At 40.3% G+C, this 14844-nt stretch overlaps 2 protein-coding genes across 2 annotated transcripts; one reads left to right on the top strand and one right to left on the bottom strand.

Annotated features, from left to right (window-relative positions):
* Positions 1-360: 360 nt before the first annotated feature.
* Positions 361-7980, bottom strand: asf1ba (anti-silencing function 1Ba histone chaperone). Its single transcript, XM_079520136.1, has 4 exons — positions 7567-7980; positions 3499-3614; positions 1291-1467; positions 361-1147 (listed from the first exon to the last, which is right to left on the bottom strand). The coding sequence occupies exons 1-4, from the start codon at positions 7673-7675 to the stop codon at positions 956-958; spliced, it is 594 nt and encodes a 197-aa protein (XP_079376262.1). The 5' UTR covers positions 7676-7980; the 3' UTR covers positions 361-955.
* A 1499-nt stretch (positions 7981-9479) lies between these two features.
* Positions 9480-12743, top strand: crb3a (crumbs homolog 3a). The gene is made up of 4 exons (XM_079521253.1): positions 9480-9757; positions 10197-10391; positions 12335-12381; positions 12522-12743. The coding sequence occupies exons 2-4, from the start codon at positions 10301-10303 to the stop codon at positions 12729-12731; spliced, it is 348 nt and encodes a 115-aa protein (XP_079377379.1). The 5' UTR covers positions 9480-9757; positions 10197-10300; the 3' UTR covers positions 12732-12743.
* The last annotated feature ends 2101 nt before the right edge of the window (positions 12744-14844 follow it).

Raw genomic sequence — 14844 nt, forward strand, 5'->3', positions numbered from 1 at the left:
AACCTTGCCACCCCTCCCACTCCACTGATCTGTGATTGGATGTGACGTTAAGATGGTCTATTTTTAGTAAGAAATGGCCAAATTTAAAGGGCCACGCGCATAGTTTTGTCGGGGGGAAAAAAAAACGTGTTTTCCAATTTTGGCACATGTAAATCGGTATTTGTGTGGCATTTGACGCTGTTTTGCTTTATCTCTGTGACATAGATCAGTGGTTCTCAACATGTGCGTCGGGAACCTCAGGGAGGTCCCCACATGGTGGGTGGGAGTGGAAGATCATTACTGCATCAAACGTAATGATAATTAATACAAACTTACCATATTCCATGTCAAACGGTCATATGCATATACCATCACACATGATACAATATATGTATTTATTTTGAAAACAAGGGCAGACAAAAACCAAAAACAATTGAAGACAAAGATATACAATACCACATCCAAGTCCCAGCAATAACCTATATAGGAAAAAGTATGATGTTAAGTGCAAAAAGGAACCTGAATACAGTGGGTGATTATCGGGACAGCACTTTTTTTTGTATACTTTAATTCATTCCGCAGCGCAAAAAGGAAGCAAGCTGAATCACATCAGCTTTGTTTTTTCAGCTGATTTTTTGAGTCAGTGTTTTCCCTTCCATGAAATTTAAGCAAATTAACCTATTGTATCAACATTGTTCAATAAGTCACGTAAAACCAACTCCCTATGCATACTGATGACTTGTACCAGTAAGGTGTTTTATCTTCTTCCCAACGGAGCAGTTCCCTGAAGTCAAACCCAACGTCTACTGTTGACATGTTTCAGGGAAATAAGGTCACCTGTGAGGCAAAGTTGTCTGTACATCCACACTAGAATGTCCATGGGCATTCTTTTAAAATAAAAAAGGGGGAAAGAAAAAAGGCGTACGTTAGTGCTGTGAAAGCTCATCCATCATCAGACAAGGAGGGCGGGGAGTCTCTATAAGCAGTCCATGGAGTTGTCTGGCATTAGCCCCAGGGGTGGGGCCTTCCCCGGCAGGCAGGAAGGAGGAAGCATGGAGTTTGGCGCAGGGTCCACGTTTTCAGAGTCCTCCATTCGTTCTGCACAGCCGTCCCAGTTTATATGAAATCGTGTCACGCGTGGGTTCGATGCCAAAATATTTCTCTGGAGCTGAAAGGTGAAAAAGACAACAAAGTAATATGTTTATAGTCCAATGTAGTGTATGTAATCCAACAAATCTTAACATTCAAAATTAAATATCTCATATATACAGACTCAAGTCAGGTTTACCACACACACACACACACACACACCTGTGTATAGTCGGGTTTGACGGGTGGGTTTTCACGCAGTTCGGGGTCTGTGTACTCATTGTTGACATAGTAACCAATGCGAATGAACTCCTGGCCACGGTATGTGCAGGTAATGAGCACCACTGTAACACCTACAGCATCACTTTCTGGTATTAGACCCGTGGTTGGAGCGTCAGCCTGTGGAGATCAAAACAATACAGTAAGTCATACATGGGCAACTGGTGGACCAGGGGCCACATGCAGACCCCACCTTCACTTAATGTGGCCCTCAGGTAAATATCAGAATACTGTAACATTATTGATTTGCAAACATGACCTGCTTTAATTACTTGTAAATTAGTAAAATTAGTAGCTTAATGAGTAGTATTAAAATGTAATTTTCTTATGTCCAATGTATTTGTATTTAGTTCATAAAGTTAACATAACTATAATTAAAAGGCATTTGAAAGGCATTTGAAATTAAATCAAAATTCAGCATTCCATTTAAAAAAACAAAAAAGTTCAGGATTTCAATTCAAATAATAGCAAAAATAGCCTATCTACAAGCTCAAAACACATCGCAGTGTGATGCGTTTTGAGCTTGTAGATTGGCTATTTTTGCTACAACAGTAACGCAATATACAATGTGGCCCTCTGGAGTGAGTGTGGAAATGTAGTGGCCCTCTGGAGTGAGTGTGGAAATGTAGTGGCCCTCTCCATCGTCAAAGTTGCCCACCCCTGCAGTAAGTACAGACAGGCTCAAGACATCTGAACGTCTGAAGACTGGCTGACCAATCTTAATTCATTAAACTTTTGACCTGAGATCAGATTCTAAAAATGTCTTCTACATCAGTGTTTCCCAACCTTTTTTCTGCCAGGGCACACTTTTCATAGCCAAAAAATCCCAGGGCACACCTAGATATACAGGGGGATGGGGGGTATTGAATGTTTTTTTTATACAGTACGTGCCCGGAGAGTAAACAAATGTAAATGTAAATGTCCCTATGTAAACAAAGCCATACATTAGCATTTCTATGGCCGAGGGTCGTTAGACTGGTGGGGATGGGCAACAACAAACGTAGGCAGCCCAGCCCAATCTATTGCTATCGGGGGAGGGTCGGCCAACAGGGTTACTTTTCTTCCTGGAATTAAAAATGTCTGGGTTTCCGAGGCTACTTTTGTTCAAATCAAAACAGCACACAGGTTGGGAATCACTGTTCTACATCCTGACAGTTTTCTGAAAAAGCTATGTTTCTATGTCAGTGGTTCTTCGATTTTTTTAAAATAGCAGACCTACAAGCTCGTAGCGCGCCACTCGGTGGCGCAAATGGGTTAAGAAAAGTTCTCTGAAAAACATTATAATGTTGCGATAAGATGGGTGGTCAAACATTTTCATGTCAAGGACCCCCAAAATTATATATTCAGCCGGCCGACCCCAATCTCAAAATATTTTGTTCCAGGGACCCCCAGAAGCAAAGATTTGAGTTAGAAATGTTGGCTTTATTTTTACAACTCCAAAGTTGTATCATTCCTTAACACCATCCCCTCTCATACACGGTCGGATGCACCGGCATTCCATCACATTTGGAACTGTTTTTCCGGAACTGTTTTTTATCACACTGTCAGAGCGGGTATGTGGACTTCACTTCTGCTATACTATTACAATATTGGTGGTTCTCAAACTTTTACGTTTCAAGAACCATCATAACTCACAAGGGTCCATTTGGTTCCATTTGTAAACTCTCAAGAGTTACACACATGTAAGGGGTCCAATTTGGTCTTTTTTTTTTTAAGTGCGCAAGAGAGGGAGGGAGGGAGAGAGAGACCGAGAGAGATGCAGAGGTGCATGCGAATTGATATAATTTTACACCGCCACGAGTCACTTTATATGAACTCGGCTCATTATTATGTTTTTACGTGCGTGCGTGCGCAAGAGAGGGAGAAGCGTGAACTGAATTGAATTAACTTCTAAATTGTGTAAAAAAGAAGAATAATGACGGACATCTCTATCCATCTATTTATAAACTCTTATTTATAGCAGTTTTAACGGATGCACGTTGTTATTATTATACATTCTGGGAACAGCAAGCCAATTGGAGACGGTCTGGGCATTCCAGTGCGATCCCAAATCACGCGGCACTGACACCAGTTGGGATTAATTAAAATATTGTGCAACATTGCAGGCAGCTGTTAAAAAGTAGTCCTGCCTGAGGCAACAGTGTTTCGCACCTGGAACACAAACATGTGCCTTCCAGCTGGTACCGGTCCGACCAGGACAGAGTCCAGGGTCTGGTCGTACTCTTCACTCTCTGCAGAGCCAACATAGATGATTTTCCACTCTAGGTCTGCAAAACAAAGTTATTTTAATTATAATTTTCGAATTAGATATCGTGATGGGATTTCTCAATACAATATCTATCTATCTATCTATCTACACTCTATCTATGTACCGTATCTAGATAAAGTATAGGGAAGCACTGTCTACAGTAAGTGATAGTAAGTGTTTATACAAAGGAAATATCCGCACAGCCACTTTGTTCAGATGCATCAGTGTTGTGTATAGTGTACTACATACTGAACAGCACATGTACCGGTATACTGATTAAAAAAAAGGGGACTACCTTTTTGGCAGAGCCTGGGTTTCGATGGGCACTGATGGGATGCTTGTTTTACAGCGCGGGCTACTACTAGTAGGGCAGTGTTATATAACTGATTGATTGATTGAAGAATTTATTAACAGTTTGGAGAATTACAGTACATTTCAAGCACAACTCAATACAAGACTTAAATGTGGTCGACACCATAAAGCATTACACTCTCCTACCTGGAGGGGAGAGAACAGATGGTGGAGGTGAATGGAACACTGTCCCCCCCCCCCCTCCCAGTGAGCTGGGGCGTTCCACAAGGTAGCATACTAGGGCCTTTACTGTTCCTAATATATGTAAACGACATGACATCAGCTTGTGACTGCTAGTCTCGGACAGGAACAAACTGCAGGTTTGGCCCTCAGTTTGGCCCTCAGCTCTGAGCCCTCAGCTCTGAACAAAGCAAGTATCAAAAAATACAATTAAAACTGTTGAAAATGGGGAGTACTGTATACAGTTGGAGGGAGTACATAATTTTGCATTGCATTGTTATAGTACAGATAGTAGACTACTATCTGTACTATAACAATGCAATGTGACATAGCTCTGTTTACAAAACGGTTAGCCAATGGAGTACAACCACCTTAAGGCTTAAGGACTACTTAAGCCTTAATTGTTAGAATTTGCACCTGGCTCGCTGATAACAAACTATCTTTACACCTGGGAAAAACTGAATCCATTCTCTTTGGATCTAATAGTAATCTCAGCAAGGCAGATGGCTTCTAGGTTAGAGTGGGTGACAATATTATCACACGTCTTAAAGATGAAATTACCTACCTAGCCGCAATTTGCAACTCTAGATTTTTTTATAATGGGATGAATCTAGAGTTGCAATACCCTCCATTGACTCCCCACTCATCATTTTGCGTTTGCGATCTGCTCGTCTTAAACGACGTTAAACTCACCAACATTGCAGCTGTAGTCAAAGCTTGAATTATTCTCTTTCAATCTGCAAAGCTTGTTTTTCATAAAAATCCCCCGTAGACATGTTATGAGCTACTTTCTGTCAAGAAATTCTGTGCAAGTGATTCTTTTTCTAAGTGCTGGAGTTTGGAAGCGCTCGTCGTAAGTCCCTGAACGTCCCTGCATGCATCTGTTTCGCATTTGCACATAATGCAGGAGGCAGCAGCGCGACCCCTTAATAAAAACGAGCGCTTCCAAACTCCAACATTTCTTCTTCTTGACATAAAGTAGCTCATAACATGTCTACGGGGGATTTTTATGAAAAACAAGCTTTGCAGATTGAAAGAGAATAATTCAAGCTTTGACTACAGCTGCAATGTTGGTGAGTTTAACGTCGTTTAAGACGAGCAGATCGCAAACGCAAAATGATGAGTGGGGAGTCAATGGAGGGTATTGCAACTCTAGATTCATCCCATTATAAAAAAATCTAGAGTTGCAAATTGCGGCTATTACCTACCTAGGTTCCATCCTGGAGGCTAATCTTTCCGGTGATAAAATGGCCACCAACGTAATCAAAAAAGTCAAGAACAAGATTCCTTTACAGGATCTCCTCACTGGTCAACAAAAACACCTTGAAGACCTTAACAGGAGCCCTCGTACAAGGTTTCTTTGACTATGCATGCACCTCCTGGTACCACAGCACCTCAAAGGCCCTTAAAACAAGGCTCCAGACTTCCCAAAACAAACTGGTCAGACCGGGGTGCATACTTAGTTAGACTAGTCATTGGTTAGACATGGGTTAAGGTTAGCAGCAATTTGCAACTCTTTTTATAATGGGATGAATCCATTGACTCCCCCTACTCATCCAAATTGCGTTTGCGATCTGCTTGTATTAAACAATGTTAAACTCACCAATATTGCAGCTCTAGGCCAAGCTTGAATTATCCTCTTTCAATCTGCTGAGTTTGTTTTTCATAAAAATCCACAGTAGACATGTTATGAGCTACTTTCTGTCAATAAATTCTAAGCATGTGCATGCTTTTTCTAAGTGTGCAAATTCGAAACAGGTGGTACGCAGGACCGTTCAGTGACTTACGACAAGTGCTTCCAAACTACAGCACTTAGAAAAAGAATCACCTGCACATAATTTCTTGATAGAAAGTAGCTCATAACATGTCTACGGTGGATTTTTATGAAAAACAAGCTTGGCAGATTGAAAGAGGATATTTCAAGTTTAGCCTAGAGTTGCAATGTTGGTGAGTTTAACGTTGTTTAATACAAGCAGATCGCAAACGCAATTTAAGAGTTAATGGAGGGTATTGCAACTCTAGATTCATCCCATTATAAAAATCATCTTGCAATGGGTCTACTCTGGTCCACAAGATTCGATACCTGTCTAGATACTTCCTTAATGTTAGCAGTATATAACAATAAGTATTTATTCAATAAAGTAATCCTTTACCAAAAGAATGGTGTGCAGGCCCTACCTCCTTCCACAACGAAGTCCACACCCACAACACCAGAGGGAGTGCAACGAACCATGTACAACCCAGATTCGGCACAAACAACGGACTAAATTATTTTCGCTCCTATGCCACCAAAATGTGGAACGCCCTACCAACAGTCATTAAGACATGCAAATCCCTTGACTCCTTCAAAACCGCTCTCAAAGGGCACCTACGGACAGCTGCAATTCGAAACTGGCCCCCGTAAAATCGGAATCTGAATTCTTTGGCTATATGGAAGTGTCTATTTGTACGTCTCTAAATGTTTTGATGAATTGAACAAGGTGGACCCTCTTGTAAACAAGTGTAATGCTTAATTGGGTCGTCCACTCACAGTTAACAGTCTTTGTATTGAGTTTGTGCTTGAAATGTACTGTAATTGTTACTTGTTACTGCAAACTGTTAATAAATATTTCAATCAATCAAACACTTGTTTACAATAGGGTCCACCATTTTCAATTCATCATAACATTTAGAGACATACACTTCTATAGCCAAAAACAGGAAATCATCAGATGTAAAAAGGGGGAAAAGAACATATACAGAGAGGGGTGGGTGGGGGATTCAGATTTTACGGGGGCCAGTTTCGAATTTCACCCGTCCGTAGGTGGCCAAGGGATTCGCACGTCTCAAACCTAACCCTAACTAGAGACTAAATCTAAATATAAGATTTAGAAACTTTGTGTTTCTAGTCAGACTAAATCATAATTGCCCAGACTCTTCTTCAACAAAGATGGCGAAAGCAAACATTCTTTGTTCTGTACAAAACACTGAAGTCCTTGAACCAGAAACCTAACCTGTATAACAAGCGTCCCCTCAGCGACCATCGACTCCCACTCCCAGGCTCTGCAAAAAAAGACTCTCCCGATTAACAAGATGCCCACTTGCCCAGTGTATCCTCAAGATGGCGCACTTGCAATAAATCAAACAGCCATACCCGTATAATTGCGGGTGACATTTAAAGTAGTAATGACCCCCATCGACATTCAAGAGAAGAAAACACGAACAGATCTACATCGAAACATAATGTGACATGCAGTGATCTGATCACAGATGTTATGTAGGGTGAAGTAGGGTTCAACGGGGTTCAACTGGTACTGGTCCATTGTGTACATTAGCTAGGGTTGCTAATAATATACGCGTTGCTAATGGTAGCAGCTAGCTGTGTGTTGTCCAGCAAGTAGACTGAGCCACACAATGCTTTGACTCGGAAACGAATCGGCAGCGACTTTGTTGATATTTACCTTCGGGAAGGTCTTCCATGCACTCGAACGTGATTTCAAATTGAAACGGGTTCCTAAAGGGACTCGGGTTATCCAACACGGCCACATTCAACACTTGTACCTTCGCCATTGTTTCAGACGCGCTAAAAAAATGACCAGAACAATAATGTTCAAAACAAAATTTCCCGGGAACCGCTTTGTCCCACAACGCTACGGCAACACGAGCGACAAATAAATAACACACTGGTGCTATCTACTACTACTACTGCGAATGCCTCGTAAATGCACAGATACACCGACTAGTATACGGTCATTAAAAAAAGAAGTAAACGGTGATTATTTCTCTTATGTTTATGCCGCGGCTACAAAATACTAGGAACGCAAGGACTCTCCCGCCGGTTTGACAGAAGCACCGCGGCGCGGAGGCGGAGCTCTGCTCAGCTGACAAGTAAAAAACAACAACAAGGAAGGCAATTGCATTATCGCCCCCTCGTGGCAACATACGTGTATTAAACCCAACTCGCTACTATATAAAAACTGGTCAAATACTGGTAAAATAGCCCATCTACAAGCTTACAACAACGCTATGTTCACAATATCAGTGGAACTGAGTCCAACAGAATACTGGACAACTCACCACCCCGGTGAGTTGTCTACCGTGCATGGAGAATATAATGCCTCCACTCCTAGCCTACATTCCATGTGCTTGTCAGGGTGGGCCCGTGGGGGGTCCCCAGTTCAAAGATTATTATTTTGGGGGGTCAGGCCTGAAAAGGTTGGGAACCACTGAGAGAATTAATTGACATTCACATTGTTGTTGTATAGAGACTATACTCTTGAACTTTGACTGATACTGTACAAGGACAACTCAACTTAACTGTTCAGGTTCGTGCCATAACTTTCAGCCTTTCATGACAAATAAAAACAACAACCAGCTATAAATTCAAGTGATTACACAAACATCACCTTTTGGTCTCGATTAGAAAGAATGCTCAGCTCAACTATCCATTATAGCATACTCGTTTGTTGGGGCTCCATGGCTCAGCCATATGCATATTATGGGGACATATAAATATAGAAACACCGATTGTGAGAATGTAATCTTTTGATTGTAACCTGTGCCCGTTTAGTCACGGCCCATGCACAGGCCTGTGCTGAGGCTATTCTTAATTCTTCTCTGAAAACAGTAAAACATGTAATTGTTCTAGTCTTTTTGACCATCGTCAGGTCACCCTTTTCTTTGCCACTTTGTGCCTGTAAAACTGAGATTAGATGCGGATTAGAGACCACTGGACCGGCTACCCGCCGCATTCATCCTTGAACTATTTCAGGAATGCTGTCGTTTTCAAATAGAAAAATATGTAATGTCTGACGGGGGCGCTGTTTCACAGCCTATCAATACCTTCTGGTAAAACTTTGGAAAGGTCTGCAGGTTGCTCCACCAGAGTCCAGTAAACGAAAAGGTGAGTGAAAACGGACAGGGTCCAGGGATATATAGGACTATGTTTTGTTATGTTTTATTGAATCTAAACTCAATATTTGTAAATAGCCTAGCACTTAGCTTAAGCAGGCCCAGATGATTTTTACCCGCTGTTTTTTATTTTTCATCATGGAGGTGGACTATTTCTATTTCAGGCAGTAATTGAACACGTCTTGTAGAGAGAGGAGTGGGGACTGTGGATATGTGGGGGAGAATACAGATCACGCACAGGGCAGGGGGGAAATCCTTTGATGCGCAAAGGCGCGCAAACAAAGGAGCGTCTGTGTTTAAAGCCGCAACAGGTTGATACTGTGCTGCAGGTACACTGTAACATGAAACTGAGTCACGTGATCATCAGCGACGATTTGGAGAGTAGAGGAAAAAAACTGTTTTACATAGAAACCAACCAACAGGTAGCCTAGTCGAGAGAGAGAGAGAGAGAGAGAGAGAGAGTCTATCCGATGCAGAGTAGACCATACCAGCACTGGAGCCAGTAGTATTGTAGATTATTAAGCGATTCAAATCAGAGGTGGTTTTAATCAGTGGGCGTCTGGACTCTAGACTATAGCTGTTCTGATCTGCTGTCTTAGGTTTTATGAATAGCCTACATTTCTTATTTTATGACCTGGACAGTTTCATCCTGACAAGGTGAGGCGGAAGCGACTATCATGGTTTTCATTCGTGACTGAGGAGTCCGTTCCCGATCACCTATACCTGAAAACAACGTGATAGGTATGTAGCTGGATGTTCATCCCTTTCGCTATTCCTATTAGGCTGTATATTTAATTATCGTGACTTTCTTCTATAGCATAACGAAACATAATTATAGGTTATATGCGCCTGCTGAATCGAATGACATATAATTGAAGTAATCTTTATTCACTTGAATTTTGTTGGTCTATTAATAGCTTATTACACTGTCTGCCACATAACTAGTGTTTGCAGTCTCTCCAATTGAAGGAAGTTATGATTCAACATCAGGCTACATGACTGCATCACATTACTTTTGTTCCGTTGTTGACAATGCTCAATATCAGATTAGAAGAACTCATGGACGTATATAGCCTAGGTCTGATTATACCACTTGTACTGAGTTCATTAAATGTTACCCTACATATTTTAAATGGTTGTGGTCTGATAATATGTCCCCTCTCTGCTCTCTCCTCAAAAGAACCTTTGGCAAATGTTTATCCCGACAAAATGGGTCCAGGTTGATGCTCAAGAGGCCCTACATGCCAGTCTACCTACACTAGGCGCACCTAGTTAAGGGTAGAGATGGCAGCACTTCCAGATATAATGATGATGAGGCCAGATCTTGTGGTCGGGGGCATCTTACTGCTGGTTCTGGGCAGTAATCCTGTCTGGGGTGAGTCAGTTACCACCCTTCATTCTCACACTCCCACACAAAACCTTCTGACCAGACATTGACACACACACACACACACACACACACACACACACACACACACACACACACACACACACACACACACATTACGTATACATACCACAGCTGCTGTTTTTATCCTGATAAAAATACAACAGGCATTTGCAGAGATAATCTGAAACATGCAGATGCTTGTAAACACACAATTGAAGATTTTGAACAAAGGAATGAGTCTCTCTCTTTCCTGGCATATGTGACCACACGCGATATACAGACTGCCATCGCGGGGGTGGCAACTGTCGAGGACAGCTGAAAAACTATTTTCTTTGTCCTTTTTTATTTTTCTGTCTAAAATAATCTGAAGCTATATTATTATTCATGTCATGTTAGAGCAGGTCTGAAATAAATGTCAGAGCTGATATCGACATATAAATATGAAATAAATGCTTAATGCATAATGTCACTATGTCTAATGTTACAACAATTGGGTTAACCAATGCTAACTAGACATACGGCTTCCCTGCTAAAGTATGCAAATTCCGCTAAAATCCGCCTTTTTGTACACAATCGTTTTGGAAGATAATACTAGTCTTTTACTAACTGGCTAACAGAAATAGCACAGAAAGAAAACAGCGCCCCCTAAAGTCACAGATCACTGAACTAAAGCTTAGATAGAAGCTTTTCTATTTTCTCTGCTTGGTCTTTTTTCCACTACTCCTGCAAGACATTTTTCTATAAGCCATATCTCCAAAACTGGTGGGTAAAACTGAACAACCATGTCAATTTGAAGCTATGATTCCCTGCTTTCATATGACATGAAAAAACGAAAATTCAAAAAAATCCAATGGCAGTCCTTCGATCAAATCTAGTCACATATGTCTTGACACTTAGTTTCCTTTACCAATTCTACAGTCCTTTTCAGACGTGGAATAGAATGTTTTTGCCTTTAAACACTGCATATATTTTATTATTATTATAACAAGTTTTTATAACACTTGTTGTGGTGGTGTTGTAAATTAATCTTAGCAGGATTTATTAGATTATTATAGATATACTTAGGATTTTGAGTAGAAACTACCCCCTCCCTCAACCCATGCTTTTATCAAGGTGTACTTTTGTCCTTGAGAACTGTTTACTATTTGCCTGGTGAATGATTGACTGGGTTAGAAAATCCTCAGTGGGCTTAAAAAAGAAAAACTTTTTTCCATGGAGCTCCGACTTGAAGTAATTCTGTATAACACATTTTGAGTTGGAGTTCTCTTTTTCTGATTGTTGACACTAGTCAAGTATACAGGCTGTGCTTGACTAGTGGCAAGCACAGCCTGTACTACCTGACTATAGTGGTAAGTCCTTCTCCCCCTCCATTCTTCATTCTCCAAGTAGTAAAGTTGTTACTGTGTAGTTCAGTGATGTCACTGAGTGATCACATGGCTGGTCATGGAGAATGTAGCTGGCAAAAGAATGGCTCTGACTGGACTTAACTTACTACATACTGCAGCAGTACTGCACATAATACATATCTGGTTGATTTATTACATTTGTTTCTCAAATAAGCATTTTGATCAATAGTTTAAGCACATGAACCTGAGTGTCCCTATTGTGGGGCGAACTATGCTGTTTTGCAACGGAACACGCAATGAGCTTGTAGATCAGCTATTTTCGGTAGAGGAAAAGGAGAGGACCTATAGTAGCCTATAGCCCTAGGAGCAGGAGGCCCCGGTCAACAAAGTGTATACGTGATTATGTGAACGCCGTTAGCAGGAAGACAGCTTATGTATCATAGTGCAGATTGGATAAGTCTTTCTCTGACTGTTGCAGTTGCAGATGTTGACATATGTATCCCAGTGTAAATGGCCTGGAAAAAAAGTTATATATATTCCTACTCAGCGCTGATCCGTTTTTTATTCTTTTATTCTTCACAGGAAATAGTAACACTACTATAAATGTCGGAGCTCCTAATAACAGCACGGTGAGTGGAAAATTACAATCCAATATTCTGTCAATAAGATCAGACATTATTATTATTATTATTATTATTATTTGTTTTTTATGTGGTTCTTTGTCTGGTTTTTTCACTTATTTGTTTTTTCACGTATTTGTTTTTTCTAGGGACCTAATATAGCGGCTATTGTGGCCCCTACAGTGACACTGGGCGTGCTGGCCATCGTGTCAGCTGTTCTCGCCTGGCTCTTCTGCGTGGTGAAGAAGAAACGGCAGACAGAGGGGACGTACAGGCCCAGCGCTGAGGAACAGTCTGGAACACGTGGTGTGGAAACACCCGATGCACTCAAACTGCCCAAGGAGGAAAGACTTATTTGAGTTGTTGTGCCTTTAGATTCTATCAAATATTTTATATTTGATCAGGCCCTGGGCATGGGGGAACTAGTTTTTTCTCCTGAACTGGATACTGGTGGAATATCCCAGAGGAATAAGGGAAATTTATTTGAACTTCAACTGCATCCCTGTTCTCGATGAGGGCCATGATGAAAGCACTGGAATACCTTAAAGTGTCACATGTATAATGGACATTATACAATTCAAGGAAGGTCTGGACAATTCTTCTGCACTAAATGTACAAAAAAATAAGAAGTAAGAGCTGCAGTATTTCATCACCACAGATGATCATCTTTTAACATTTCATTACATTTTCAAATCAAATAACCCTATCATGCCTTAACGGTTAACACAGTCTAATCTTAATACATTTTCTGTCAATACCGGCTAATATTTATAATGACACACAAGCACATGCTAACATAAGTTCATGTGTTTATGATTCTGGTCTCCATGCAAGCTTTGTTTACGAGAAAAACATTAGTGATCGTCTGGAATCATTTCACGGCAAAACTTACTATGTACGTATCTGTACCATTATCCTGTTACCTCAAACTCATTTATTTCTATCAAGAGTCCACGATGAGTCCATTTTGTATCAAACTTTTTGCATCATATCTGGCCTTAGAGGCAAAAAGCAACTCTTCTTCATAACTCTTGATTTTAGATACATCTGCTTTAGCAAATATTTTGTATGTAAGTTTGAATGATTGTTTACATATATTACATATGCATATATTTAAATTAATTATAATTGTAATAATTTAAAGTCACATCATTTCTAATTTTACGTCAGATCTACCTGTGCATTGCGCATTGTTATGTGTTATTTTACAAGGCACAGCATTTTTTGTAAATGTCACTGAATGTCTGTAGAATAGCTTTCAAATTGTAAAGTCAAGTCATAATGTCATTAGACTCTCCAGTTCTCGACCATTCACAATCCTCCGAAAATATGACATTGGCCAATCAAAATTAGTTTTTTTTTTTACATTAAACATTATGTCAACCTAATGTCATATAAATGATGGGAGTGACTGAACATTCAATAATTTTTCTGCTGAATAGAGCTAATGAAAAGAGACCATATACCACAACCTATCTTGTGAAGTCATATTGATTCACTAACGCAAATATTCAGAAGAAATGGGAAAGGTCACTGAGAGTTCATGACTTACTCTTAAGTAAATGTTGCAGTCCTGAACAATTTGCAGCAATGAGGCAGGTGGTATGTAAAATGAAAGTACTTTTTCTGAGGATATGTACTTTACTTGTGTACGTTTGCCTGCTTACATTTTTACTCCACTCTAATACATTTCCCCATGACCTTCACAGTACTTGTTCCATTAGTATTCTAAGCCAATGGAAAAATGAAAAGAAAATAGTGTGCAAGGCAAGCTATTAATGCGGTCTGCATGTTCAGCCTGCTGGCCAGTATGTTATTGCTACCAAGGAAGAGGGCAGCAGCAAATGCAGCAATCATCACGCATGGCCATATCTAAGAGATACTGTATAATTTATGTATGTTCAAATTCATGGAAGTGACGAATTCTTATGGGCTGAAGTGTTCTTGCTGCCATGAGGGGAGGAAATTCCAGCATTCTCAAACGAATCAAAATCTGACTAAAAGTGAGGCAAATTTCATTTAAAAAAGCATTTTTGTTAATGAGTGTCCCACTGACTCCCACACTGACAAAGGCTGGAGAGCCGAAACATTTGTTGTAACTATGGCATATGGAGGAATAAAAGTAAAGAAACTTTGATCATGTGCGACTCTTCGCCTGTCTTTGTCTATAATCATTTTGATACTGAATTTCTTTCAGACTTTTGGTGGTATTCTAAGAGTTTCAGCTTTACTAGCCATTTTCGAATGAGATTTATATCTCTGCCTTTACTCAAGTGTGGCTTTCAGGTACTTTTCCCAACACTGTAATGAAATAAAGGGTGCCTGGTGGAGCACTTCAAATATCTTATCTCACATAGCAGGTCACATATCTAATTAGTTTGAACTGACCCATTAGCTGATTGAACACCTACTCAAATTTGTCAATAAATTAATCTACATTTTAATAATATATAGTTGGACCAGTTATTGACT

Source organism: Electrona antarctica (genome assembly GCF_951216825.1).
Source record: "Electrona antarctica genome assembly, chromosome: 14".
Classification (NCBI taxonomy): Eukaryota; Metazoa; Chordata; class Actinopteri; order Myctophiformes; family Myctophidae; genus Electrona; species Electrona antarctica.